This window comes from Atheta coriaria, unplaced genomic scaffold, assembly GCF_025399875.1.
Source record: "Atheta coriaria isolate IRGN ID8LTWV9N9 unplaced genomic scaffold, Caltech_Dcor_3.1 hic_scaffold_1_pilon, whole genome shotgun sequence".
NCBI classification, from domain to species: Eukaryota; Metazoa; Arthropoda; class Insecta; order Coleoptera; family Staphylinidae; genus Dalotia; species Dalotia coriaria.
In genome coordinates this window covers 5,333,247-5,357,897 of record NW_027045443.1, presented here as the reverse complement: position 1 = coordinate 5,357,897, position 24,651 = coordinate 5,333,247, and the positions used below count along the sequence as shown (strand labels likewise).

The window sequence follows — 24,651 nt, the reverse complement described above, 5'->3', positions numbered from 1 at the left end:
AGTCGCGAAAAAATTATGTTGAATTGTCTTCTAAACAAATTCTATTTCGTATTTCAACAACAAAAAGCCCAACACTATGATTATTCTTTAAAGAAACAACCATTATTGTTTAATGTGATTCACTTTGTTGTATTATAAAACGCGGTAAAATGCAGTATAGTTGCAAAAATAAATTCGTTGATTTGCCATTATAATGTCATTTAATGTTTTGAAACTTTAACATAGTCTACCCAACATACACTACTGACATCGTACGCGTTCGTACATTATCGTATCCAATCCTGCTGCTCGATTTTCACTACAATTTGCAGGGGGCGGGCCTCCGTTTCGTTAGTTAAGGTAGTGCACTAGTGTGTTGCCTAGACTTGTCCTGTCGTTTGACGCAAGTCAAGTCACAATGATGTACGTTTTTGCGGCTTGTTATCTTAATGTGCAAATTTTAATATTTTGACCATCGCAAATCGTTTTATTTTACGATCCTTTCTAATTGCACACATGAAATAAGTTTAAGGATCCTTTATTTTAAAATGGTAAGTCGTATCTGCATTTTTATTTACACTATTACCATCAGTATCACATCATGCAACCCTTCAATTAATCATGAGTTATCAGTGATTGCAACTTATCTCTGTAATATCTTAGGCACAAAAAGAAAATGATATGCTTGCTGGACTCGAGCACCTCCTCGACGAGTTCTACAACCCTAGCACAACTAATGAGCGAAAGAGGAACATTGAACAACAACTGAATGAATTCAGTTTACAGAGAGACTCATGGAAGCTATGTATCAATTTTTTAAAGCATTCTACAAATCCATTTGTTTCTATGTATACTCTCTATCAGTTAGAGGTAAGTTTTTCAAAACAAGTACTCCACTTTAAAACTCATTCACCTATCACCTTGTAGTTGTAAATAATGATTCATTGATATTTATTTAATTGCTTGTAAATACTTCATGCTAAATGTGCTCTTTTTGTTTTGCTTAGAATGTGATAAGCAGGCAGTGGAACTTGCTTGATGCATCAGAGCAACACTACCTAAAACAGTCAGTGAATGAATTCACGTTTGCACTGAACAGTACAATGCCGAATTTCATTCGAAACAAGGTGGCGAAGGTATCTGTGGAAATAGCGAAGCACACGTGGCCGAAGTACTACATGGAGCATTACAGTGTGATCATGCAGCTGCTGCACAACGAGCACGCCCAGCTCCTCGGGCTGATCTTATTACGGACCACGAGTGAAGAGATCCTGTGCCCTAGCTCACATGTTTCCTCTAACTACAAGGAAGCCCTGATGACGTTTTGCACTGAACACATTCCACAGATATTCCAAATTTTGACTGAAATTTTAGACAGTTTAAGTATGTACCATAATGCGGTGTTTATTAAGCAAGCGAAATATTTGACATTATTTTTTGTTTAGTCCATAAGAAGCGTCACTACGCAACAGCAACTCCACCGCCCTCACCGACTCATCCCACACAGGCGCCGGTTTTAGCCCAGCAAATATCCGCTGCATCATTTCGACCCGACAGTAAAGAAATCGGCCGAGAGGCGCTTGCCATTCTACAGCACCTTTTCTCTTGGGTGGATTTAGTCATCGTGCCTCATTATGCACTTTATACAATTTTTTAAATTTACAAACACTTCTAGTTATGCGCAGGTTAGCTGTACAACAACAACAACAACATTCAACGTGTTTCTATAATATTTTGATTGTAGGCTGACGATGACATGTGCTTCTTGGCCATGACGGTGATAAACGAGCTTCTCTATCGTAAGTGTGCGCCTCCTGCAACACATCAACTGTTCATGGAATTGTATCAACACACAGCGCTGTTACTGCGGGATATCTCACTCCCGACTCTAAAAGTTGAGGCTATGGGTGCTGCGTATGTATTGCAATATCGGTGTAGCAAAATAACCCTTACTAATTGTTGCTATTGTTTAGATTTGTTGATAAACTGTGCGAAATGTTGTCATTATTGGTGGGTCAACATCTATGGCGCTTAGAAATGCAAGCTAGTTTCACCGCCGTCGAGTTCCTCGGTAATTTGTTTGCGTTGACATTTCAACTGCCGACAATCGAGGGATATTTACGATGCCTGACGGTTTGGACCACGTTTATCAAGCAGATCAAGCCGCAGAATGCTCATAAGTACTCGCAGCCTTTAGTGGCGCTCGTCATGACCGTTCTGGCCAAAATGCAGTTTACAAACAACGCGGCGCAATTAGAAAAGATCAATGATACCGATCCAAATGAAGATGTAAGTGATTTACACTCGTGCCATTCGAATATTAACATGTTTTTCTTTTTGCTTTTGTTAGAATGAGACTGATTGGCAGATATACCAAAACGCATGTATCGAAATCATCGCACTAGTGGCTGAATTTGCACCAATGGATACGTTTGACCAAGTGGTAAGAAGTTTTTTTTAATATTAGTATTATTGATATTTAATTGGATAATAATATTTATGCAGTTGGCGCCATGGAGAACAGCCAATGATGTTTACGCTACGCTACGCACGATGGATGTGACGCACGGCACCTTAAAGTTGGTGCCTTCAGAGAGTCAAAGACTGCACTGTATTCTTAAAGACTTAGCGACATTGACGCAGACATTGGCGCGCTTATCATCGAACTTTATGGACCAAGGTGCCGAATATTACAAAACGTCGATACCCACCATTCAGGGTTTACTCGCGAAACTCATCGAAAGCGCTGCGTTGTCGAGCGCGGTTGGTTTTTATCACTTGAAAACATGCGATTCAAGACTTGCTTCTGACTTCACTGAAGTGTAAGTTTATTAAACATGATTTGCAATGCTTTCTGATGTCGAATGTTTGTAGCCACTGTCAATTATTGGCCGCGCTGAAGACTTGGTGCACCTGGTACAAGTGGAATACATCAAACAAGCTGAAAGATCTGAATCCACTGCTGCTGCTTGTCTTGCCACATGTACGCGCGCCGCAGGCTGTTCCAGCGAAAGTGACTCTATCGGCAGCGCACTTTTTATTCAGCATTACCTCTGCAATTCATCCGCCGGAATTGATGCAGATTCCGGACGCACTCGGACTCATTCAAGTGGCCAGCACGTTACCATACCCGAAGAATCAAAGTCGAGATGTGGTCCTGTGTGCGCTAGCTACAGTACTCTTAAAACCATGGGGTGAGCTCTGCACATCCGATGCACAGGCGCGTAATAATCTCATCCAGAGCCTCTTTGAGGCGATATCACATGACTACCGCCAAATTAATGAGTACTGCGGTGATGCTAGAAGCTGCCTGGACATTACGGAGCAATGCCTTCCATGTTTCGTGAATATCATGGACTACTGCAAGGAGTATCCGGTAATCTCCAAGAAGTATCTCTACGTTGCACTCAAGCCAACCATCGATCATACAGTGGATGTATTCTCGGGATTTTCCAAGTATCCGATGGTCGTCGAGCTGCAACTGCAGTTCTTCATTAAAGTACTGGAAGTACTGCAGCAGCAGATGAGCATCGCGGCAATACGCAAGGCCGTGGACGTTTTCCTCGCCGCCGCAGTTCGCGAACAGCAGCAAAACCAATTTGGTGGACTGGATATGTTGTTAAAGATACTGCAGTTAGTTATTGAGTCCCCTGGTTCGGCGTACAAAAACTTTATGGAGGGTATATTCGAATTGTGCATGAAAAACATTTATCCCGCACTGATACAGCAAGCTAACGAATATCCAGATGCCATTATTGCTTTAATTAATTTATTGCATAGGTAATTAAGATTAACATACATTACCATTTCGAGTCAGTTTCCAATCAATTTTCTATTCGTTCATTAGATGCAAACTATAGTATTGTCATATAGTTTGATATAAAAATCGAAAATTATCGATTGTAAACATTCACTTTCGGTTTCAGTGTGCTGTTGAATCGTTGGAATTGTTTCTACGTGTCGCAAATTCGGCTGGGGAATTCGCCAGGGTGTAGTGATGTGGAACCAGCAGCAGACAGTCCCCAGCAATTGGAGCAAGTCATTCAGGTTCTAGAAGTCTTCGGACGCTGTTTACTGCAAAGTGATATTAACATCTTCCGTGTTAGTTTGGGTGCTTTGGAAAATTTAAACGTCAAATGGAAGTTGTATCACAAAGTAAGCTTGTATTACAACTTGCAATCAGAACGTGTTTTCATTAGTGATCTGTATCGATTTTAGGCATTATTCAAGGAACAGATGCTTGGTCAATTTTTGAATGTCTTGCTGCAAACCATGCTGGACAGGACTCACCATTTGCTCAATGAAGATATCATGCATGCGTTTTACAACATGGCTGCCGTCAGTTTCTCCCAGTTTTTTGATCGATTTTTGACACAATACATTGATAATCTAGACAGACTTACCGGGCACCAACGCAATACTTTGCGCAATAACTTTTCGCACTCTACTGTGAGTATATTTGGGTTATATATAAATAATTATTAACATGTTTTTTTCCAGGATATGCCTACATTTGTGCTAAACTTGCAACGTTTTGTGGACGACGCGAGGTGCTTTATCATGTGCAACAGCAGTTTACCTCCAGGCTCCGTGGTTTTTTAAAAGATGGTCGGCTGTACTACAGTTTTATTTGGATAATTGTGACTTAACGTCTAGATAAATTTCAAATGCGCATTTTGCTTTGACTCAAATTATTTTATTACGTTGTTATTTCGGAAGATTTCTTATCCTGAAGTTACTTTAAGAAAATTCTGTGTATCAGTAAATTAAAAGAACGTGAAGAATCTAAATCAAGAAGTTATGTTGGCAACAATTAATGTAAACTGTTTCAAAACCACTTTAGAATCAAGTGTTTTATTTGACTTTATATTTTTAATAAATTATTTGATAAAATGCTTGTGGTACCTTTGTTAAGATCATTTCATTCTGGTGATTCCTCGCCATCCTTTTAGTATTGCCAAAAACCACTAGTCACTTTATACGCAATGACGGAAGAGGAACTTAAGGAAGTGTAGATGGACTGTTGAACTACTGAGTGCTATGGTCTTTTATACCTCCTCTAAACCAGCAAAAAGTGGTGGGGGTGGCGCGCAACTTGCATGCTGGTAGGGCAGCTACTTCAGGTTTTCCGCGGGTATAAAATGGTTCACATAAGTTGCATAAGTGTCTGAGCAGTCACAGAACTACAGGGTCCTCTTTTCTCTCTCCACTCAATTCTGGACTTCGGTTCAGATCTTCCCACGTCACTACAACGCAATCTCAATCCTGATATTCCTGTGAGCCCAATGTTACGCCTTTCTATCCATCGTTGACAACCTAAAACCAACTTGATCACATAAGAAAAGGATCAGATAACAAGACAAGTTTCATTTAAATCATAAATTCATACATTAAAGAAATTAAAATATACAATCTCAATTAAAAATGTAAATTGACTAGAGTATAATGAAATGGGAATGCATTATCAATCAAGTAATATAGTTTCTATCTAATTTTTAGCATAAGTTATAACCATCCATAATTATTATCATCGTAATTCATCGAAACATGAGTTAATTTTCCTTTGCGTGTATGTGTGTGTGTGTGTGTGTTGTGGTGAGGTCTTCACTTTTCTTCTGTCACATTTTACATGGTTTGGTAAGTATGTACAACACTTCAAACTGATTTCGTAACATTCACAATGGTTAGCAAAGATTAGGTTTGGGGCACTCCCTAACCTGGCGATTCGTGCTGCGCCAGCCGTGTGTTTGTTCTAATAATTAACATTTGCATTACATTATCAATAATAATCCATTATTGTAAAGTTAAGTGTCTAATTTACATGCTTAACATTTGTGGTTTTTTTGGTATTTCCTTTTTTTCCTTCATTCTTCCATTTTTTTAGGTATGTACAATAGTGTGTGAGTTAAAACATTATCTTGTGTCTTCCGTCATTGAAAAATCTCCGTCCTATACGCCTAGGTTGTAGGTTTATTTATTTATAGTGTCTTGCTTCGTGTCCGCTCCAACATTGGTTCTCGACTACGTGTGAGAGGGTGGGGGAGCGCGGGTTTCCTAACTAACTTAATAAAACGGGAATTTTCGTAGAGTTTCACATGTTGGGGGGGCGGGATAAATAGTTCATATGAAAAATTTGCTCGCAGGTGTGAGTGTGTTGCTCGCGGATTACAAGTACAAGTAGGCATCGTTTTAGTATTGGATATGTTGTTCATGACCGCGCTGCAGTTTCAAATTCATCATGTGTGTTTAAAGAATGCCAGCCGTCCAAAAATGCGGCAACGCGAACGAATCGATTGTGGGTCGATGCGAATGCAAACTCAAGCTATGCCTAGTTGTCTGCTCCGTTCCTATCGTAATTACTTGCACTAGTGAGAATAACAAGACTAGTGTAATTGCCGTAGTGGATAGTGTAACGCTATGATACTTAGAAGACCGACTCGGCCGAACGGGACAGGTGGATTGGATGCGACGGGCTGCGCGCCAGCCGCTTCTTGGGCAACTTGTCCAATATCTTCAAGAGTCGGGTAAAGTCGGGGCGATTCTCGTTTTTGAATGACCAGCACAGCATCAATATGTCCTACAAAACAAATTTCAATAAATGGAGTTAAATCATTCAAGTATTTGACGAAAGAAATGACTTACTTTAACCTCTCGAGACGCCTGTAAATTCGCCAATGTCTGCTTCATGCCCTTACCAACCTGGAATATTATAGCTTCGGGGGTTGCGACTTGAACGGCCATTCGCCGCACAATAATTCATACCAAATTGTACTGTAAATAAAAATAATCACACTTTGCTCTTGTAGTTTTAGTTTAGAAATGTAGCGGTATTTACCCAAATGCGTAAACGTCTGATTGCGTACTGAAGGGCAGTTCCTCGTCGTGTGATTGGTGCGCTCGCAGGCTACGAATGATTTCAGGCGCAAGGTAGCACAACCAACCGGGTGGAATACCCAAACGGTCAGATTTTCTAAGGAAAAACAATTTGTTTAATTGAAAGTTGATTTTATATTGTTAATCGGTACACACCTGTTGCCAAAACACAACTTCGTCACGCTAAAGATGCCGAAATCAGTGATGACCACCTTTCCGTTCTCCAAGAAAATATTTTTGCTCTTCAAATCTTTGTGGACTATGCCCTTTGCGTGCAAATAGCCCATACCCTTCAAGAAAATATCAAAGTCACAAGTAACAGTTTAGATTATATTTTATTAATCTGTACCTGTGAGATTTGTTGTGCCACAATAGTAGTCTTGTTCATGTTAAACTTTTCCTTCCTGAGATGAATGTGCGTGTAGAGCGTTTCGCCCTTACTGAGACTGGTGACAATGGCAAGTCGCGGTGGCTTCATGCACGCGCCCATGAAGAGCAGAAGATTTTCGTGGCGCGTCTTGCGGAATGTCGAGACCTCGATCTTGAACTGGTCAAGAATACGCTCGTCGTCCAGCAAGTCCATGTTCAGCACCTTGATCGCCACATCGCCGTGCCAATAGCCCTTGCTCACCTTGCCGAATCGGCCAGTGCCAATCACCTCACCAATTTGCAGCTCGTTGTATGGAATATCCCATTCTCGCATAGACAACTGTAACCAACATTTTTATTCTACGTTTATCAGCGGTTTCGCTAAACTTGTAAATACCGCAAGAAGTGCAATTGCTTTTAATCTAGCCATAATATAATCGTATTTTGCGAATCTCGCGATTTCTTAGTAAAACTTGAGATAATATAAATAATTATGTCGTATTCAAATGTAAACCAAGTCGAAAACGGTTTAATCACGTGCGGTTAATGCTTTTGCTTAACGCAACGAGCATGGTTGCCAAAAAGCTGCCACAAACTAACGGCGGAGTCATAACAAACGTTTGATTTAAAAGCAAATGTACGGATTTATCTAGTAGATGAATAAATTCAGGAGAACAAAGCTGGAAATCAAACACATGGCTTAATAATCTCCGCCGAAGTAAGAAACGTCTGCGCAGCATATGGCTACCATCGATTGTGTCGTCACATACATACACAAAATAAAAAGCGGAGACAAAAACAGCGAGGTCATTCGCGATTAAAGTTGCACAAAAAATATATGGCAATAAGACCACCTGTTAAGAAGCAACAGCGGCTGCCGCTGCATATTTGTTATATTGTGATACCGTCGATCATAAAGGAGTATTCAGTTGATGAAAAGAAATTGCATGCGTCTGAAAAGCGAAGGTTGACGCGTGCAGCAATGTGCGCACGTGGCGCATATTGAGTTCGCCGAGCGTGACCTTTAAAATGTTGCGTTTTCATCAATTTGATATGTATATTAAAGTTAGAACGTCGGGAATAAAGTAATATGTCTGATTTGTATGCATAAGGAGGTATGCATTGTAAACGCCCCAGCAACCAACAGTCCAATTCAATTATTTGTCAAAAAGACATATTTTCCCGAGAATGCGCTTGCATTATTCGCGATTACGCATAAACTATTCAAAAGACCACTCAAATTACGTATTTGCTGCATATTTTAATCAAACTTCTACGTACACTATTTTGTCGTGGCCATCTATGCCCATCAGCATTCGTTTCCGAATCGGAGACTTGACTATCCTGAGAGTCGACACGCACTGGAGTGCGGTCTGAGTCCGTGCTGCCCGAAACGGAAATTGTCCTGTCGCTATCCCTTGATTGCTGACTGCTGGTCAGATCTTGATGCAGAGTTGTTGTAGTGGTTAAAGAGCCATCAATTGAAGAGGTAGAATCGTTCGACTCCGGGAAAGCTTCTAAGAATAACAAAAAAAAAAAAAAGAGAACGTGACACAATTAGCGCACATCTAAAAAAAGAAGAAATCATTCATACCCGGAAAATTGAATGTTGTCTGCTTGACCTGTGGCGTTTGCGTCTGTATGAAAGCCGGACTGGAGGGTGTAGAACTGTTGCAGCTCGACGTGTTTGAACTAGAATCGGGTGCCTGCAAGCGCAGCGACACGCATACACACACACATATGTATTATTCTATCTAAATCAATACTTATACAATACTTAGTGATATAAGTGCGAGTGCTTACGCTATAAACAGGAATGTGATTGACGGATGCCTGCGGGTGGGAGGACTTGCGCTTGGTGATGGTCTCGATGAGCGTCTTGGCGTTGCTAGAGCGGCCTGAGGTGGGCGACGAGAAGACGGACTTCTCAGTCGGCCACTTGCGCTTGAACTCCTCGAGTAGCTCCGGCGGCAGGCCGCATGACGGCACCACCTTGTCCTCGCATTCGCGGTGACACTTGTACTTGCACTCCTTGCACTTCAGGCCTGAACCGAAATAGATCGGCTTATTGCAGACCGCGCACGGCCCCATCATCTTAAACTTCTTTTGGAAACGGTGCGAGATCTGGTGGCCCATCTGGTGGCTGAACGTCGCCATTGTCGGCGTGTGCGGCGACTTAGGAACCTTTAACGTTGCTGCGAAACAACAGGACATCAGTTATCGGTTCGTTAAATACCTCGCGTTTCAATTAACAACACTTACAGTTGCAACTATTATCATCGCTATCGTTACCGACGTGATTATACGGTGGCGATTTGATTGGACTCGTGAGTATAGGACTCGCACATCCGGTTTCCGGCCCCGGTTCAGTGGACAATCTTCCGCGACGAGCCACCGTTGTCGTTGTCTGATGACTATCACCATTGCTAACAAGATACACAGTTGAAACAACAGTAAACACGTGAAAACAAAAAATCAATAAGAACAAAAGTAAGCGCAATGAGCAGACAAAATACGCAATTATTAAAGCTGCGATTTCATTCAATAGTACAGCATTCATGCATTATTTGACTTTGTTTTGCTTGCATTGAAAGTAATTGATCGGAAAACGTGCATTACGCTATCTTTGACAGTGAATTGTTTCAAACTAAACTAAACAAGTATTAAATTAATAAGCTGATGTAGTTACGTTTGCACGATTTCGCCATTGTTGTCGTTCTTCGCCAGTTGAGACTCGTGCGACTTGCTCTTCGTCAGCGGATAGTCGGGCAGCAAGACCGTGGCGTTGATAGTACGATGCTTAGTTTTCGCCGGCGGCGTTGTCGGGAATTTTGCACCTGAAAACAACGCAATGCATGAAAATACTTTCGCAACATTCGCGCAAAATAACAGCAAATCAAAACAGAAGTGACACTTTCAGAACACAAGTATAGTTAGTAACTGGTTGGGTAAGTCAGTAGAGATCAAATTAATCAACATGAGAAGCGATTATCGGAGAAGTGCATGCGGAAGTACCTTTTCCTCTAGTTTGAGGAGGGGTAGTGAGAACACAATGAACATTCAGAGAGCTGATACTTGAAACGGACGCAGAAGGTGGGATCGCACCTGCCCTGTTGTTATTAATGCATTCTTCGGATGGTACGGAGGCGCGCGTGGTGCGAGACCGTCCCGCGCGCGGCGACAATCCTTTTAATGGCAGCTGCGGGTCCCAGGAGTCCCAGTTAAGCGGCATGTCGATCGTGTCGTTGTCGCCTTTTTTCAATACATCTGGAAAATGAAGGACAAACAAGGTAAAGACAATTGTAACGCGTACATAAACCAAAATTATTTTAAAATAAAATGATTTTTTTATGCGGTAAAGCTATGATTCTATCAAAAATAAATCCGGAATCAAATATTTTGCAATATTACAAATTCTTTGCGTGTAGACAAAACAATCAACAAGTAAAATCATTTTAATAAGTTTTCATCAAATTGATTAAAGCTTCATTTATAACTTTTAAAATAGAATTGTTGTCAATAAAATGTTGTGTGATTAACTGCAACTAATTGCGTTTCTAATAATAAATAACTATAATTACTAAAATCTTTATCGCGCGACTTATGGCCACCAAGACTCTATACATATTTACAGTGTCAATCAGAAATTTGTGTTGGGAATATAAAAAACAACATACTGCGGTGGTGTGAGAATATGCGTCTCTTACCTGTGTATTTTTTAAGATTGTGTAGTGCTTTGCACAACCGACTGAGTTCCTCGGGCCGCGCACCGCGGTCGTTCAAGATGGTCTTCAGCTCATGTTCACTTTTTTCCTGTAGTTCCTCGAACGAGTGGATCTTCTGGCAGAGCACATTGATGGACATCGCGCTCAGCCCGACGACTTTCAGCCACTGCGTGAGCGACGGTAGATGCGGCTTGTCGTTGGAGCGCATCTTCATTTTCGTCACAAGTTGATTCGAGAAGAGTTTGATGAGCTTGCCCTGTAACATGGTGCATTCTATTTATAAATATTGTTTTGTTATCATCTGTCGCCTGCAGACGTGCAATGCGCTATCCTTGACACAGAAATGCAGCGCGTGCGTTCGGCTGGAAAACAATGCGGAGTGTTGACATTACCTCCAGGGTGCGAATCTCCTGCTGCGTGAGCTCGGCGCTGGTGGCGCATTGTGTCCGCAAGCCCTCCAGCTTCACCGCCGACACATCGATGATGGATTGAATGATGTCCAGGTTCTTCTTGAGGTCCAGCTCGGCACTGTCCTCGGCCATCGCGAGCTCGGCTGGCGCGCGCGATGCGGCGCCCTTGCGTTGCTCACTGGCGCGTCGGTGGCCGAAGCTGCTGGCCGCGCGGCGCACGACCGCACATAGCAGGCCCGCCCGCCTGCCGCCACCGCCTTCGGTGCCGCACGGTGCTGGCTCGCTGCCTCCTTGCGCGTTTGTCTGAGCCCGAAACGCCGTTGTACGTTCCGCACTTAAGCCGCAAACAATCTTCTCACCGCCATCTTGCCGCGATACCTGTGGCCCCGTCTCTCGTAAAAGATGCGTAAAGGGTAAATACGCTCGTGAGTGTAGCGTGCGGAACGCGCCTTCTGCCCCCCACCGTCGCCGCCGGCGTCGCAGGCGTCGCAGGTCGCAGCGCGCTGTGACTTTTGACGTACGTCACTCACTGCGCTCATGCTGACACTCTAACAAAAATCAGACAGTGGGGGGTACATTTCAAAACGAGATGTATTCTTAGTTTCAAATTTCACCACTATTCCAATTGCCGTTAGAAGCCATCAGCAGTGCCCCCTTCAGGGCACACCAGAAGTAATCGAAAATGTAGCTGGTACATTGCCGTGCGTACAAGACAACTTTTCACCTGGTATGTTTACCATCATCTCCTGCTGCGTCTCCTGCAACCGTTTGTTATTTGAGGTTACGTACCTGAATCGATTTTTTATGGGCCGGGTTTTCGTCCTGCGAAGTGCCGGCGTCCCGGAGAATACAAACAATGCCGATCGCCGCCGCCGGCCGACGCGGCCGATGAATAATTGAGATCGGATCAATTCATTGCCCATATTCACGTGAGTCGCAGGAAGAAAATGAGCCGCCGCCGTCATGGATGATCCGCTAAGCCGAGGCAGCTCCTTCAGCCCTTCGGAGTCCTTCGAGCTCACCGCGCTCCAGTACGCCTGCAAGAAGGGCGTGCTCGAGGAGGTGAAGTATCTCATTGACAGTGGGGCTGAGCTGGACACAGGACCTGATCCTGCTCTGCATCTAGCCCTCAGGAAGGGCTACTCATCTATTGCATTGACACTGCTTCAGGCTGGGGCTGAGTATGAAGTTAGAGACTCTGTAAGTGAGATAGTAGCATTTAAAAGCTGATTATGGTTCTATTTTTATTCAAAACCTGATTTATTTCACAAAATATGCCTTTAACTATCCAATCACTAGTAATTAATTAAATGTTTATCTTTAAGCATGGTGATTACCCAATTCACATTGCATGCTCACATGGTTTACTCAGCATTGTACATACTTTATGTACACTGGGCTGCAATGTTGAAGTGCAGACCATCAAAGGGCTGTTCCCTTTGCATTTGGCCGCAAAATACGGACATATTCAGATAGTACGGTAAGTATTTACCTACGCCTGCAAAATACGCACCTTACACCTATTTCCATTTCGTCCCGAAGTTGTCTCTGCTCATCTGGGTGTAACATCGACGTGAAAAACGCAGACAACATACGAGCGGACATCACCGCGCTGAAATACGGGCACAATGACATTGCCGAGCTGCTGGATAGACTGAGGGCGACTGGAAATCGCGATTTGTATGCGCGACAACTGGTGCCCACTTCGAAGCCGGCCATCCGGCTTTCTTTGCGACTGCTGGGGAACTGCGCCGCTGGCAAAACGTCGTTGTTTAAGTCGCTGGGCGCTGGTTTGTTTAGTGCTTTGTTTCGTAGATCCAGTTCGCTTCAAAGTAACAAATGTGAGTCACAAATCGTGTACAAATCAATTGTTTGCCATAATATTGTTATTATCTATAGCGCGTCCATCGTCGCCGCTTCACACTCACATCGAAATGGACTTGACATCCAGGCAAAATTCGTTAAACTTTGAGTCATCTGGGAATCATAACTGCACGAATGGTATCAGCGTACAGAATGTAAGTTAGATTCTACCTTTCTGTGCCCTTTCTACAAACACAATTGATGTGTTTATCACTTTTACAAGTATAACACGTGTTAGATTGCATCAAAGAAATTTGATCTACAGATATTATACTGTTTGTACTAAACTCAAGCTACCGGTATTGTTTACTTTAATTGGTACAGTTTCTATAAACATTTTTCTTCGATATTACAACGTAGCAAAGATAAAAACATAATAATGGCGTGACAAATAGAATAAACTATTAAACTTTTGCATCTTGAAAAATAGTATTATTCAGTTTTATGCATTTTCAATATTTCAATGGAATTATTATGAAAATGTATGAAAATATAAAATATATTTAATATAATAAGTCGCAGTTGATTTCTTGGAATGAAATTAATGATCAAAACGTGTTTGCATCTATTGTTTGTTTACGTAAAAATCTAAAATCGTTATGTTGATTTTCTATTAAATTTAATTAATAATTTGTGGCATAACGAGCAAAACATTCTTAGATTTTCATAGAAAACAGTATTATGCGCGTGCAATATAATTATCAATTATATTTTATCTTGTTATGAATGAAGAGTATATTTATAACTTTATAAAATTAGCAATTATGAGATATTATGCAAAAAACATTTCAATTATTTTACATGCAATGTATTTTTCAACAGGTTGATATCTCAAATGTTGGAATCGTCACAGTATGGGAATTTTCCGGCCAAGAAAACTACTTCCCCACATATCACAATTTCCTATACCCAAATCCTTACTCGATGACAGCGATTCTCTTCAATCTCGAAGAACCTCCGAGCGTTCAAGTGAAACAAGTCTCCTTCTGGCTGAATTTCCTCTGTGCTCGTCAACAAGCCGACTTACCAACATGTAATTCAACCCTACATTACATATTTCTTTATACAATGTGTTTGGTGGTTTTATTTTCTGGTCTACAGGTGAATATGGCAAGATTATTTTAATAGCAACGCATGTGGATGCGACGCGTTCAGTCAAGAACCAGCAAGGCGAGTGGATCAGCTCCGATGCGCAGAAAACCACCGAAACGATTATGAAGCTCTTCCCGCACGTGTCGAATCTGTCAAAGGATACAATCGTCATGGACTGCAACGTGCCGGCATCGTACGCCTTCAAGCAATTGAAGACTTTGCTGTGCGCCATTAAGCAGGACTGCATTCGCGTAAGTTGACGCATCGTGCGCATTCAGCGCATCCATATCATTCGACTTACGACTCTTTGGTTTCCTTCTGAGTGTCCTGCGCCTCCCGCGCCCGCCCCGCAATGTTGAATGCTAACTGATGATTGTCATTGATATGTTTGTCAGGAACGGAACGCATGCCGCAAATCTTTGCTCGAGTTATCTTTGGAATGGTGTTTCTTTTGCAGGGCTCGGTGCTAGATAATTTTATAAGGCAAGGTACGCAGGCTGGATATGATTTGTTAACGACGCCTTGCCCAAAGGTTAGCGACACTATCCAACTATTTGTCTGTCGGCTTTTATAAACTATCAATCCGGACTAGATTCAAATTCAATTTCACCACGCAACTAAACCTACCAAATCGCAAATGCAAGTGTTGTTGATCTAAATTTTACAAAACGCAAGCAAACCAAAATGAATACCGTTTTGTTAGTTGTGTAACTTGTGTTGTTATCGTTTGTTTTCGCACATTTTCACATTTTTATTGTTTTGTGGCTTCGATATTTACATTCAACGCCGATATTGCACTCGGAAACACTAAGTAATGAATAATTTCAGCAAACGATAGGATCGTGGACGGGATTACTCGAAGCGAGTTTGCTGTGGTTGGCGACCCTGCAGAAGCAGTACGAGCAGTTTCCAGTGCTCAACCGGAAGACGTTTTCGGCGTTACTGCGGACCCAGGTGAATCTGCTCACCTCCGATGAGCATATCTACGAACTGCTCCAGCAGCTGCATGCGATGGGGGAGGTGCATTGTGTGCACAACTTGATTGTCCTGAACGTCAACTGGCTCGGCAGCAATTTAATCGGAGAGTTATTGTCGATGCGGTTTTTGGAGCATGCGAGGGTGACGGGGGTTTACACTGCGGAGGATTTTCAAGCTTGTTTTAATCAATGTGATGCCATTGCTGTGCTTGAGTTGCTGGAGGCTTTAGATTTATGTATTCCGGTAAGTTGAGTGTTCAGTTTTACAAATCGGATGGTTATTTGAGTTGTTTTTTTTTGATTCTTGCAGTGTGAGGTTGAAGAGGATATCGAATATGAGTTTCCCATGTACAATTTGACTGAGACGCTCGCAGGATTATGGGATCCTGACGATCCGCGCTACGCCAACGACGACTGTTGTTACGGAGGAGTTCGTTTTCGGACTGCCCCGAACGTACTGCATATCTTCAACGCTGTTTTCTGCTATATTCAGGTACAATATCACCCAAATAACCAAACATACATAAACTAATATACAAGCAATGTTTTGTCAGGTGGAAATGCGTAAATTAGCCCTAGAATATTCCGACAGTGACATCGACTTATACCAGTGGTTCAAAGGCTCGAAATTCTGCACAGTTTCATTGGAAACACTAGTCACCCTCGTCGAGGACGACGATGGGGATGAATACATCGAAGTGAAAATTCGCGGACCAAGACAAAGCTCAAAATATTGTTTTTACTTTTTTGAACAGATCATTGCGACCATTTCACAAGTAAGCCCTAATCATTTTCTACCCCATAATGTTTGTGTTTCGCGTTTTAAATGAGTTTTAACTATTGATTTTTTCGGCTGCAGGCAATTTATAATGTGTGCCCTGGTGTTCTCTACGAGCGTCGAATTTTAAGCACGAACCAATTACGAGCGCACGACAACAATGTCCATGAATACGACGCACATATCGTCACATCCGCCATGTTGGAGAGCGAGTCCATCTTGGACGTCGCTTTTCGTAACCAAATCACTGACCAGCAGGAAAGTCTGGTTCAATTGGTTCTTTTCGGTACGATTTTCTATAAAATCATTTATTATCGTGATAACATAAAATTTTTCTTTAGATAATCCAGATTTAATCTGTAATATTCAATGGGGATGTGCATTGAAAGTAAACGAACTGCCAGCGCCGGTGAAACTGAAGCTCTGTGGGATGTTAGACCCGCCAGAGTCGCATGGCCGCGACTGGTGTCTGTTGGCTTTGCGTCTTGGCTTGTCACAGGAAAGAATCGCCGCGCTGGATACACAACACACCAGTTGTACGATGCGATTGCTCTCCATTGCTAACTGCACCATTGGTGCGCTTGTCTCCAGTCTGTACGAGATTGACCGTAAGGACGCGGCAATGGCCGTCCTGCAACTCTCTCCAATACACAAGATCATCGCCAGCGATGAGCCGCTCTAGATCGTTCTTAACTTACATCCTACGAATACACGTGTACCACGATACGTAATTTACATCTACATCAACACTTTACACTTGCATTTTTTACACTTGTATTGATTCCATGTTGATTCCGAAGTGAAAACACCGTCCACTTTAATCGTTCGCTTTAATCGTTAAATGTATGAGAGTTTTTCTTACGTTTCTGTTATCATTCTTGTTCTGATTTTATCAAATTATTTATTACTATGCAATTGTTCTTATGATGGATCCTAGAATACTTCTAGCTGAATTTGTATTTACTAGATTGTGTCTCACTTTAAATGCTAGTCGATAATGCAATTTGCGCTGAGGGGAAACTAATTGAATTGCAGCAGGGACTCAGTATTGTACAAATGTGATAAAAATATTTCTACAATTGTGAATATGACTACTGATCTAGTGATAAGTGATACTTGGTAGATTATACAAACATTTGCATGCATCACTTTTATCTATTGTCGGGGAGAGCGAATAAAATTCAAATTTTACTCAGATGCGTAGCGTGATTGAATTTTTACGGCAACCTAGAATACATTTTTAGAGTTATGCTGGTATTTTAAGGATGTTTCGAACAAACGGTATATTTTTTTCAGTTTGTTGGGCGTGTTGCATACATCCGGAGATTTGCCCGACCGCAACCGAAGACCTCGAGTGCGGCAGTAGGTGATTCTGATTCATAAAGTGCGGTTAGAAGCCCACTGGTGTTGAGGAAGGTTGTGTGGTCGTGCAGCTGTGGCCCCGTTGCGCCGTTGTTTTCCCCGTCCCGCCGCGCTCGCGCCACCGCCAGCGCCCCAAACCTTGCGACGGGCCTCCGTGGATGCGCCGGCCGCGTCACCCGCGATGGACACGCTCTTCCTGCCTGACCCCATGCAACGCTACTTCTACGACTTCTTCCAGTGTTGTGAGGAGGACAAGTCTGGCAAAGTGGACGTAAACAAATTGCTCGAGCTGATCCGGTCCGGCAACGTGCCGGACGAAACTATCGACCAGGTAAGTCCCACGGAAATGAGGAAAACCTCCGTTTGAATATGTTTTGAGCAGACAACTGTCTTACAGATAGCAGATATCTGCTGGTCGCAAAGCGCGAGTTATGTGAACAGCAAGCAGTTTTGCTCTGCGTTGAAACTAGTCGCTGCTTATCAATCAAACGTGCCTATCAGATCTGAGATTTTGTCGTCAAGCACCGTGGAGTTGACATGGCCGCGGTTCAGCAAGCCGCATGTGGAACCACAGGCGGATTTGATCGAGCTGCGCAATGACGATTCGGTGAGCACCGACTCGGAGGTGGACAGCGAGACGTTGAGTGTGGGCCGAGGAGGCAGTCCGGGTGCATCGAGCACGGCGTCCGACAGCCCGACACCGACGAACAGCGTACAGGATCGCAGCTGGGCGATCACAAGCACATGGCAGGGCCTGGTCTCCGAAGAACAGCGCCAGCTGCTCGGTACGGAAGAAGAGTCCTCGGACCGGCACAGCAGCGAGGAGGATACCGAAGTCTCGACGGAAGTGTGGAACATCACGCCCGAACAGCGCGAGTACTACACCACTCAGTTTAAGTCTCTGCAGGCAGATACGAACGCGCTGCTCGCCGGGTCAGTCGCGCGAATGTTCTTCGAAAAGTCCCGCCTGCCCGTGCATGAACTGCGCAAAATTTGGCAGCTGGCGGATGTGACTAAGGATGGTGCACTCAGCCTCCAGGAATTCAGCGCGGCGATGCATCTGGTTGTCCTGCGACGCAACCACATCGAACTCCCCACTACCCTCCCACCGCAGCTGCAGCCGACGAGCGCATCGCCAGCCTCCGAGACGCCCGAGACCGAACCAATTCTCTCGCCACAAACGAAAGAATCGTCCAAGGAATGGACCAAGTTCGTCGACAGTCCGACGAACTCCGTTTCATCGCCGGGGCCGAAACCGGTCAACTTTGATTTTCATAAGGGTGCGCTGGAAATGGACCCGAAAATTTTACACCCTGTTGCTTTACGATTGACGCCGGAGGTACTCAACGACGACGAGGAGGCTAGTCCAAAGAAGAGCGAGGATAAGACTACGAGCGCCATTCAGCGCCCGCAGCCGAAGAAGTTCGCCGTGCCCGGCCCCGGCGCCATCCCGCCTCCGCCGTCGGACGGGCCCGTTAGTTTGCCGGCGTTTCCACCGCCGAAGAAAGAGAAACCGCCACCGCCGCCACCTAGACCATTCAAAACGCACGGGCGCAGCTCCAGCCTCGATCTTAATAAACTCAACAAGCATCTGGCTCCGCCCACCGTGCCGCCACGGATTAGTCCGAATGTGCAGCACAGCACAAAGAAACAGTTGATTAACCAACGTTCCGAGGACTGCCACGTCAAAAAGGATCAGACTCAGTTCGCCGACTTCGAACAGTTTGAGAAATACGAGAATGTGTTAGACGAGATATTTCCAGGTAATTATGTTACACTATTTTTCCAAATGACTATCCATCGCATAAACCGAATGTGTTTATCAGTCATACGTTGTTTATTCGCTGTTATTCGAATTTGAACCGTTTGTTTACGTTTGAAAGGTGATCAGTACGAGGCCGAGCGCAAAAAGCTGTTCGCGCAGTTCTCGGTAACACCCGAGAACGCCTCGCAGGACATCGCCGACGGACCGCGAAGACACGGCGCGTTCGAAATCTACCGCAAGCCGCCGAAAACACGCGACAGCCCGATGGCGGCCGAGGACCGCGCCAGATTCGACCTGTTCGTGAAACTGCAGGAGCAGAACACGGTGCTGCTGCGTCTGTGCCAAGAACTGAGCCAGGAGCTGGTCGAGATCAAGGAGGAGAAGGTGGCGCTGAAGCTTAGACTGGAGAAACAGGTGCGCGGCGACGCCAGGGCGCACAACACTACGCCCGCGCTCGCAAAGAATAGCAAATAATCGCGCGCGCGCACGCAGACGCCGAAGTCTATATACACATGTTAGGATATCATTACATTAAACATAGCTGCTGATTCGGTGAATGCCGCCACGAGAATCTAATTTTCGCAGCGCATTGAATCATTACGACGAAATCAAAAATCAAAACGCGGTCATGACGCGGCGCATGATTATTTAATTGTAAACAAATATCTAAAGTGAAGTTATTATTAGCAATAATGTTACAATTATATATCTTGTTGTATATATTATCGAGAAATTATTATAAACAAACACTCATCGAGCGGCGGCGTGGTCGTCACTGATTTCTCAAATTTGACAGAAATTCGAATTCACTTTGTACTTCACTGTGTTGTACGCGCGGGCAGGATGTGGAATGGGCAAACCTATGTAATGTGATAATTTGAAAATTGCATGAATTGAAAATTCGACTACGACAACAACAAATACAAGTTAGAACGCACCAAAATGTAGACAAAATAATATTCGAAAACTAACTACTATTTCGCCTTCAAAAAGGCACACTTATTTAATTTTTTGTAAAATTGTACATCAGATGTATCGAAAACAAAATGAAAGAAACAACAAACAAAACACACACACAACCGAATTTCAATTGATTTACATACACACACAGACACGCGCGCGATCGTCGCAAGTTGCCGAACTGAAATTATTTTTTATACCGATGAAATTCCATCAGGAGCACTGTTGTAATAACTGTGGTTTTATTCTTATAGGTTATGATTATAAATGATATATGCTTGCAATAAACATTCTTCAGATGATTCAGAGCAAGCGGAATGCCTGCACTTATCTCACCCGCAACAGAGAAATGTTTTGTCAACATTTGTTATTTTGCATGAACCGCACAGGTTCAAAAACACACACACGAGAGAGAGAATTGTGCGAAGCGATAACGCAAATACAAATTGATACAGAAAAACAAACAGACAAATACCAAGTGACACATTGTTGTATTGCTTTGTGAACGTTCGGTTCGTTTATTTCCTTTTTACCGCTAATTCTACAACATCACACACACATAAACCAAGTTATCATCGCAATCGGTTACCTAACAATGCCGCCCATCCAACGAAACGTTGCATATTCCTCATTGTCGACCACAAATGTGAAGTCAACTTGATAACGGCCAGGCGGCATGCTGGGAATTTCGTTTTCATCTGGTATCCAGTTGGTAATCTTATAACTCCCCTAAAAATCATCGCATCACATCAATAGTATTAATATCTAGTAAAAATCATCATTTACAGCTTTAATTGGACAATCCGAAAGGTTGGAGCTGTCGAAAATGCTGCGCAGCTTTAAAGTGTTCTTCTCGAACGCTTCGCAAATATTCGGCGACATTTTGACTGGCGTAGGAATGATTTTCCCCTTACGATCGAAGTAAGTTTTAATATTCATCTATAATATGAAATCACATCTTGCAATCATCGTTTTCTTGACTTGGTAAGAAAATAGCTACCACTAGATTATTTGTGAGATCTCTCAAGAGAGTGAAAGATCCACCGAACGTTCGATCGCCATTTTTGTTCGTCATGTTGAAAACCTTGACGTTTTTCACGTTTTTGCTTGGCACGGAAAGCACTCGGATGCCGACATGATCGATTTTCACGCCCTGTAAGCAATGTTTAATTAGTTGTATAGAAACAATTTAAAACCGGGGTAGAACCTCAATGGAATCAAACTGATTAACAATTAGTAGTAGTGGAATGACGGCACAGAGGATTAGTTTTATGAACATGGTGAATTCGAATTGTTTGCAAGACTGAATTGCTGCTGGTTGGCTGAATTGAATTTATATAAAGATATAAGCCATTATGATAAGCACAAAATCGATTTTAAATTGATCATTAAACTATTAGTTCGGCGTCGGGATATGTTAATGATTATTATAATTATTATTATTTGTAATTTGCGTATCAAAATGTAAATCATTTTTTTTGGAACACAAAACAATTATTGTTGAACGTGTACAGTGTCCAGTGACATCCACAGTCAACAAACGGTAAGTTTTTTGAAGATTTTAAAGGAAATATTCTTTATATTTGCGAATTTGTTTGATTTTGCGTGTTTAAAATCGTAAATTTTTACAAACAACAAAATAAGTGACTTATTAGTGAATATATTATTATTATTTATACAGCATATATCTTCACAATCATAAATAATTTGTATGTATAATAATGACATTTGGCTAGTTCCAATCCGGCGCAATCAAACAGTACCGTCTGTAAGATCGCCCGGATTCTCCAACGCGCCTTTGCGCTCATTGATGCCGTTTACCAATTTCCTGAAATGACCCAATGGCAAGCCCAGCGTTTTCAAATCGGTCTCGGTCAAAATCATCAACGTGTCCAAGTCGATCTTTTGATCCTCGAATCGCGGTAGATATTCTCCCAAGCCGCAGGCGGTGAGGAAACGTTCGATGGCCGACAGCTCAACGTCATCGTCACTGTTATCACTGTCGAGCAGGTCTACGTCGTCCTCGTACCGGGACTCGATCGAGCTCTTGTCGTCGACAGTTGGCTCAGCAACCACGAAGTTTCGAATACTCTTACCGAAAGCAAAGCTGCCTAGGTCGGGACGTGAAAATATACTGGCTTGATTTTCGTTCAGTTGTTGTAGGAAGTCTGGTTGGGACTTGGAACGGTGGAGGGTACCACTGCCGCTGATGGTGTTGTCCAAAGCATCTTCAGCTTCGTTGAACATGCTCTCCAGGTGATTAGCGCCGGTACCTTCAATGGCCCCCGTCAATAGCACATCGGTGTCATGACGAGATCCTTTGATGGACCTGGTAGTTCTCTTTCCATCTTCAATTGTGCTTATCTGGAGTGGAAAATAATCGTAAACTATTAGAATACTTTGATGGGAGTTGTGCTTACTATGAACTCTCCATTGTCCGCAACGTTGCCCTTTTTGGCCATTGCTCGTCTTTGTACTGTGCCCATGCCCAGACTCTTTTTGTTCATGGTACCCCCGCTCACCAACGCCGAGAAACTATTCCTGGGCATCTGTTGGTCGGGTTGATTGAGGTTGGACATTGATCCACTCTTAACTCGCATTTTTAAGGTGTGAATTATCGAGGGTCTTGTCGTGGGTCTACGGACATCACGGTCGGTTTGGTAGATGCGCTGTTGCTTGTTGTACTTGTAGTATTTCTAAACAAATGATGAATAACCAACAAGAAATAAAAAAAAAAAACGCAAATTACATACATTGAGGGTCTTTTCCACATCCTTCTTGGCCTTCTCCTTCATAGCCCGCACTTTCCGCGTCATTTTGTCATCCGCTTCCAAATCACCACGGAACTTATCCAGCACCTGCAAAATCTCATCCCGATTGTTCAATCCGGCTAATCCCTGAGGTGTGCGCCTATCAATATCCATCGCATAGATGTTCACACCGAACTTGATAAGGAACTTGACAATATCCAGGTGGCCTTGGGCGGCGGCAAGATGCAAAGCGGTGTTTCCGAAGAAATCCGCTTTATCTGGATCACCACTATCACACACAAACAACGCACGTTTCGTTAATCTTTTAATTGACTCCCAGTGACTGATTAAATACTAGATAAACCAAATTCAAGCTGGAGATAACTCACCCTCTTGCGCACAACAAGCTTAAAACATTATAATGTCCATGAAATGCGGCGTAGAGCGTTGGTGTCATACCCTGTTCATCCCGACTGTTGCAATCCTTCTTGGTGGCTTCCTTCAGAATGTCCTTCACCTCGAAGCCATCCTGGGCGGCTCTGTGAAACAATGCGTGATCAAAATGACCGCATCAGGAGATATGCCGCGCTGCGTGTTCAATTTCTTCTTTAGTCTACTTTTAGTGAAATTCATTTGGCGCGCGCGTACGGTGAACAATAACAGAAAAATATCAGTGTTTAATTATATTAGAAATTTTTCTAACTAGGTGTGCTCTCACCATTCAATTATATTTCGCGCATAATTTATTACGAGTACGTGTTGTTTTATCATTGTGTAAAAATCTAATTTTTGCACGCGAGTTCAAATTCTAGATTTACACTCAAAATAAAATTTGTTTTGATGACATTCCATCACCGTACGCTCCAAAAGTTGCCATTTTGCTTATCAGTTGTTTGATTAATTGATTACTCGAGTGATATTATTAACGTTTTATCGTTGGCAATTATGGACTAAAATTTCGTAAAAAAACATCTCTGTATTATCCAAATCGATCGGCCCAAAAAATGTTGTAATAAAATGACGATTATGCCCAATAATGCGGTAAAAAACACACGCACCCATCAAAGACCCGGATGGCAACTTCCTGTCGCCCGCACAATACAAATAATAAGAACAACACAACAAAGTACTCTGCAGGTGTTTGACTTACTTGTGAAATCTATTCGTTGTCATTTTGTACGCAGTAACGGTAAACGATGCACTCGGTCTTATCTCGGCGATTTCCAACACGCTGGGAAAAAGGCACTCTCGATGGCCGATTCGCGTTTGTTTATTAGCGAGCGCCGAATGTGTGCGCGAGGCACCACGACGAAGTGAAAACAGCGACGGAACACCTGATTACTGGCGTGCGACGCACCGAATCCGAACGCGTACGCCGACCGAATAAACGTTTGTATGCCGTGCCGAGCCACCTGGCACACCTGGCGTGAACCTGATACGCGTGCCCGCCAGCGCCGCGGCCAGACCGCAGACATTCCAGAGGCGTCTCGGTGGGTTTTCGCTCAAGCTGGAGATCAGCGGAGTGATCACAAGAGGTCAAGTTCACTCATGGCGAGGAGGTGGGAGGTAAGTTCAGCGAAATGGGTTAGTACGGTCCTTGGCCTTGCTGGTGGTGGGATCCACCTGTACTCTTCGCGTGATGGCTGACTTTTGTTCAATGCGAGAAATCTTTGCGCTCGGGTTTCAGATGAGGACAATGCACTCTATGTTTATACTGTAATTACTTTCTAGTGTTGTTGTTGTGCAGG

The 24,651-nt window shown here is 43.2% G+C and overlaps 6 protein-coding genes across 7 annotated transcripts; 3 read left to right on the top strand and 3 right to left on the bottom strand.

Annotated features, from left to right (window-relative positions):
* The first annotated feature begins 350 nt into the window (after window positions 1-350).
* On the top strand, window positions 351-4,872 carry ebo (ellipsoid body open). The gene is given in 13 exon segments (XM_065308646.1): window positions 351-530; window positions 643-849; window positions 987-1,362; window positions 1,425-1,630; window positions 1,632-1,664; window positions 1,724-1,893; window positions 1,953-2,268; window positions 2,330-2,422; window positions 2,485-2,801; window positions 2,854-3,759; window positions 3,906-4,134; window positions 4,198-4,428; window positions 4,480-4,872. Coding segments are annotated over 13 exon segments (3,189 nt in total). The 5' UTR covers window positions 351-527; the 3' UTR covers window positions 4,582-4,872.
* Window positions 4,873-5,331: 459 nt separating this feature from the next.
* ksr (kinase suppressor of ras) lies at window positions 5,332-11,615 on the bottom strand. The gene is given in 14 exon segments (XM_065308678.1): window positions 5,332-6,556; window positions 6,622-6,698; window positions 6,701-6,750; window positions 6,815-6,949; window positions 7,009-7,142; window positions 7,202-7,561; window positions 8,503-8,738; window positions 8,816-8,927; window positions 9,025-9,416; window positions 9,484-9,647; window positions 9,911-10,058; window positions 10,237-10,488; window positions 10,929-11,202; window positions 11,339-11,615. Coding segments are annotated over 14 exon segments (2,637 nt in total). The 5' UTR covers window positions 11,489-11,615; the 3' UTR covers window positions 5,332-6,403.
* A 704-nt stretch (window positions 11,616-12,319) lies between these two features.
* On the top strand, window positions 12,320-17,261 carry LOC135796575 (death-associated protein kinase 1-like). Of its 2 annotated transcripts, XM_065308659.1 has the most exons (12): window positions 12,320-12,556; window positions 12,682-12,836; window positions 12,899-13,197; window positions 13,256-13,374; window positions 14,042-14,252; window positions 14,321-14,562; window positions 14,769-14,843; window positions 15,140-15,532; window positions 15,599-15,781; window positions 15,843-16,064; window positions 16,148-16,352; window positions 16,408-17,261. In XM_065308659.1, exons 1-12 carry the CDS (start codon window positions 12,320-12,322, stop codon window positions 16,746-16,748), a joined length of 2,682 nt encoding a protein of 893 aa, XP_065164731.1. In that variant the 3' UTR covers window positions 16,749-17,261. The 2 variants fall into 2 exon arrangements, with proteins under 2 accessions (XP_065164731.1, XP_065164741.1); XM_065308669.1 differs by lacking the exon at window positions 14,769-14,843.
* A 157-nt stretch (window positions 17,262-17,418) lies between these two features.
* On the top strand, window positions 17,419-20,465 carry Reps (RALBP1 associated Eps domain containing). Its single transcript, XM_065308689.1, has 3 exons — window positions 17,419-17,759; window positions 17,826-19,191; window positions 19,312-20,465. The coding sequence occupies exons 1-3, from the start codon at window positions 17,610-17,612 to the stop codon at window positions 19,665-19,667; spliced, it is 1,872 nt and encodes a 623-aa protein (XP_065164761.1). The 5' UTR covers window positions 17,419-17,609; the 3' UTR covers window positions 19,668-20,465.
* Window positions 20,466-20,639: 174 nt separating this feature from the next.
* Window positions 20,640-21,718, bottom strand: LOC135796608 (uncharacterized). Its single transcript, XM_065308700.1, has 4 exons — window positions 21,361-21,718; window positions 21,154-21,306; window positions 20,940-21,092; window positions 20,640-20,882 (listed from the first exon to the last, which is right to left on the bottom strand). Exons 1-4 carry the CDS (start codon window positions 21,430-21,432, stop codon window positions 20,739-20,741), a joined length of 522 nt encoding a protein of 173 aa, XP_065164772.1. The 5' UTR covers window positions 21,433-21,718; the 3' UTR covers window positions 20,640-20,738.
* Window positions 21,719-21,797: 79 nt separating this feature from the next.
* On the bottom strand, window positions 21,798-24,303 carry Sans (SAM_USH1G_HARP domain-containing protein Sans). The gene is made up of 5 exons (XM_065301308.1): window positions 24,054-24,303; window positions 23,293-23,442; window positions 22,907-23,192; window positions 22,574-22,849; window positions 21,798-22,517 (listed from the first exon to the last, which is right to left on the bottom strand). The coding sequence occupies exons 1-5, from the start codon at window positions 24,074-24,076 to the stop codon at window positions 21,906-21,908; spliced, it is 1,347 nt and encodes a 448-aa protein (XP_065157380.1). The 5' UTR covers window positions 24,077-24,303; the 3' UTR covers window positions 21,798-21,905.
* Window positions 24,304-24,651: the final 348 nt, after the last annotated feature.